Source organism: Austrofundulus limnaeus, unplaced genomic scaffold (genome assembly GCF_001266775.1).
Source record: "Austrofundulus limnaeus strain Quisiro unplaced genomic scaffold, Austrofundulus_limnaeus-1.0 Scaffold32, whole genome shotgun sequence".
Classification (NCBI taxonomy): domain Eukaryota; kingdom Metazoa; phylum Chordata; class Actinopteri; order Cyprinodontiformes; family Rivulidae; genus Austrofundulus; species Austrofundulus limnaeus.
The window spans coordinates 880,243-884,661 of record NW_013952434.1 but is presented as its reverse complement, the minus strand read 5'-3'; the positions used below and the strand labels follow the sequence as shown (position 1 = coordinate 884,661).

Here is a 4,419-nt window from a genome sequence, read left to right as displayed (position 1 = left end):
GCGAGACTCACCCACAAAGATAGCCCGTCTGACGTCAGGGCCTAGGGGCTCGACCAATCAGCGGCCGTCTTTCGGGATGCAGCGCGAGCAGAGGGAGGGGGATGAGGTGGATRTGGAGTAATTTCATTCAGAAAAATGCGGCATCCTCGTGGCTCCGCCCACTGCGGTTCCCTCCAGCACGGGTTTCTTGTAAATGACGACTCCCCCCCACCCCCCCGCCGCCCTCCTTCTGCCACCACCACCACCTGTTAAACGCACTCTCATCAGTAAATCCATGGCCTTTGTGTGAATGAATCGGTCTGTTGGGTGTTGGACAAATTGATGGACAGGGTTTGGAACTAATGACAGGATGATGGTCACGTGTTGGACAAGTTAAAGAGAGTAATGGACAGTGTGTTGGACATAAGMACATGGTGGAGAGTGTGTTGGACAGGATAAGGGACAGGGAATTGAACAGGGTAAAAGTGCTGGAAAGGAAGGACAAAACAGGATGTTGGGACAGACTGGCGCTGTCCGCGGTGCTGAAACGCAYAACGATGACTCAACCCAGTTCGTYAGCAAAATATCTCATGAGCCACYGGACGGATTTTWATGAAACTTTCAGAAGTTGATCATTGCAAGAACATCTGAAACTGTTAAACTTTTGGTGTCAATCCAATTAAAGATGGCCGCCACAGCTAATCATCATTAGCCAGCACATAAACAGCTGTAACTCAGTCACTTGCACACATAATGAGCTGAGTGATGGCAGATGAGTCATCACAACACATATTTCCACCAGATCTGATCTGAAAACTTAGACATGAAAGGCGGCGGCCTTCACAGAAAGCTATCCCTTTAATATTAACAAAGGAAATGAGAAATTTGCAAATTTTTAAGTGTTAAACAAATGTGTGAAATAAGCATTACATAACAAGTCTCATCCTCACATGTTCCTGACCCAGATTTTAGCTTAGTTACACAAGCTTTAATAACATTTGAAGTAAATAAGAATGAAATATGAACTCAAACGAACTTAAATGAATTAAAAAACAACGACAGAGAAAGATTTATTTGGTCAAAATGAGTTTTTGTTCTGATTCGCATTTAGTTGAATTTTATAAAGGTAAATAACGTTGTTTTTGTCAAGAAGACTCTTAGGATTTCAGTACATTAAATGTCAAACAATCAGAAATAAATCGATCTGCTTTGAATAGAGGATTTCCTGCACGTGACAAAAGGAGCAGATTTTTGCGTTTCTTCCTTTGGTTCTTCTGACAGCCTCACAGCTCGCGGGGACTTCGCGGCATCCCCTCTGGTTCCACAGCGAGCGTGGGTTGCTGTCCAGCTGCCGTCTACGTGGATCCTGGTCTCGTGGTCCATGAGCGCGCGGAGGGGGATTCTCATCCTGCTCAAGCCTTATATGGGCAACGCTTCCTGTGGTTAAATACCACCGACGCCATAGAGAGGAGCCACTTGTAACCTTCAGAAATGGCGCCTGCCATCGAGCAGCTAAAAATGCAGAAACATTCAGGAGCTGGTGTGTTTCTGTTCGCTTCGTCTTCATAAAGCAGAATTTATCATTAGAGGGGAAAACTGCAGCATCCTTGTCTGCACGAGCTCTGATTTCAGCACAATTGAAATCCTCCCTTCTACTGACATTAAAACAGACTGAAAGAAGGAAAACTAAAGAGGCTGTGATGGTTGAGTTCATTCAGCAGCGGGTGTCGTTATGCTGGACTAATCAGTCCTTTTGTTTTAAGGTTCAATAAGTTCAGAGGACTTTTTTGTTCTGCATGTTTCTGCAAAAAGGGACAAAAATAATCCAGTTTTATTTAAACATATATTTCTTGTGATTGGATCAGATTTTTTAATTTGTAATCTACAAAAAGAAAGCTTACAGGTTAAATATTTAACGACCTGATGGGAGCAGAATCATTTTATTGATTTTATTGATTTAGATGCACAAAAATCAACGAGGAGCAGTGGTGCCTCCCGAAATGGTTTAACTGGGGGGGTCTCATGTAGGGGCCAATAAAAATCCTGGGGTGGATAGACCAAAAGATGACAGAACAGTTATCATATTTTACAAAGACAGCATTGGTAACCACATTCTGGTGCCATGATTGTCAAGTTGAATTTGTTCAATAATGGAGCTTATAACTCAAATTATTTGTAAAATCAAGTTTCCCCAAAAAATGAATTGAAATGACATCAATCTGCCCCTCCCCCATAGAAAAAAAACACTGCAATTATGTTTTATTACATAGTTTTAAATGAAAAATGTACTCATAAATAAAAAAATTGCATCAAAATACAAGACAATACCAGTACTGTGCAGCATTTACCTTGGAGATCAGACGACTTGAAGATRCTGGAGAAGGCTGAACTGAAAATAAACATCTGCAAATACGAGTGTAACACCGATGCTACCGCTACGAGCTAAACGCTTAAAGTACGTGTCAAATTCAAGACCTGCGGGCCAAATGTGGCCTGTCACTGCATTTTATGTGGCGAGAGCTTCAAATTCTGCTTTGAGGCCAGTATTGACCTTAAACTACAGCTCCCATAATGCATGATTGATTATTTTATGCTCAAAATAATGGCATCCCACTCTGCTCTGTAAAATCCTCATTTTGCTACTATATTTGCTGATGTCCAGTTGTACTGGGAAATGGAAATTTCCCATTTACAAGTTGTGGATTTAAACAGGAAAGTCCCTTCAGTAGGATTTTCCTGTTGGAAAGTGGGACAATTCAAAATTCAAGATGGCGGCTACTCACCACGACTCAACAACTCTATTACTTTTACTTTGAAAAGTATTTCTGAATTATTTATTTCATTTAGTCAGTCTACATGCAGTACTGTTCAGTGTTTATAAGAGGACATGTTAAAATGCTGTTCCTATGCAGGAAATACCACGTAGAGCTCAGTTATTATTTGTTGGTCGTTCTCAGGTTTAGTCATTCATTTGGTTAAACATGAAACGTCAAAGATTATTACAACTGACCCTTTTCATAACGTGACCCTCAGGGAAAATGAGTTGACACACCTGGTTTAAAGYGAACGAGTGAAACAGGATGCTGTTTAGATCAGTCCAGCCAGAATCCAGCTCTGTTTCTGCAAACTGCGGGCGTTCAAAGAGCTACTGTATCTGTGACAGGTAAGATATTAAATATTCAGAACCTTTTCACAGAAACTTCCCTCAAAAGATCTGGACTGTTTAGGATATCTGAACCATTGACATATTTTATATCAATCGTCTGAACAGCAGCTGCAGAAACCGGAGATTGGGTCTTGGTGTGACATCACCTTTTATCAAGCTGAAAATGAACGACTGTAAAACGTATTTTAAGTTACAATAAAAGCTTGATAATCATTAAAAGTAAAGATGTTGAAAGTCCAGAGTGGATTAGTTTTAAAGCCTTCATCCAGTTTTATCACAGGAAGGATGCTGTGAGAGAACATGATCATTTTTTTATGATTTGTGACTTTATTCCAGCTCCTGTTTGTGCTGTTTTGTTTAAAGTRGGAGTTTGTGCCCGCTGGGGCAAACAGGTGTCAGTCCTTCAGACAGGTATGGGTTACACCTGGGTCAGTTGCCAGGGAACCAAGTTTCTGCTCTTCATGTTACACAGATCTCCTGCTCTCTTCCTCTCAGCGTCCTCATTGAGAACCACAGCTCCATTGGAAACTTTTGAATCCTCTTTTAAGGACTAACTGGACACACGTACATATTTAAAATTTTGGACCTTTTTGTTGATCATTTTGACTGAAGTTTGACGGTGTTAGTGTTCAGGATGCGACGTTTGGTGCCGAGGGTCCTCTGCTGGTTTTTGCTGCTTCTAGCAGGGGCTCTATTTGTGCTCTCCCAGCCATCACAACCAGGTATTGATCTGTTCATGATCTGCATTTATTCTTTTTATACTGTTTTACAAGAGTTTCCTTCACTTTTTTTATTGTCTTACCCTTGCTAAACCAGGGGACTGTTCTTATACCTTATAATCACTTTAATAAGAATCTAGCATCGTTTCAGTTATTCCTCTCATTTTACTCAGACTGGATTAACAAAAGGAAAAAAGCAGTAATAAATATTTCAGTGGAAACATATTTATGCAGCTATTTGGTTTGATTGACACTGCTGACTGAGCTGCTTGTTTGGTCCCTCGAACAGATTGTTCTCAGGCTGAGTCATGTGACCTGTGTGTTGGCGACTCCATGCTGAACCTGACAGGCTGCGTCTGGAGGCTTTGTCCAAATGGTAACACACACACACACACACACACAGAATCAAACACACTCCATTGCCTTCGGATGGTAATCTAATCATCACAGCTGCTGTAACAGTAGCTCCCCCCATTTGTACAAGATGACTAAATTATTTAGCATGTCAGAAACACACACACACACACACACACACACACACACACACACACACAC

At 41.2% G+C, this 4,419-nt stretch overlaps 1 protein-coding gene across 1 annotated transcript in view; it reads left to right on the top strand.

The window, feature by feature from the left end:
* The first annotated feature begins 3,101 nt into the window (after positions 1-3,101).
* cd164l2 (CD164 sialomucin-like 2) overlaps positions 3,102-4,419 on the top strand; it is a 3,398-nt gene continuing 2,080 nt past the window's right edge. Inside the window, exons 1-2 of the mRNA XM_014005677.1 lie at positions 3,102-3,867; positions 4,154-4,240. Coding sequence (XP_013861131.1) covers positions 3,780-3,867; positions 4,154-4,240 — 175 coding nt within the window. The 5' untranslated portion in view covers positions 3,102-3,779. The remainder of the gene's footprint in view (positions 3,868-4,153; positions 4,241-4,419) is intronic.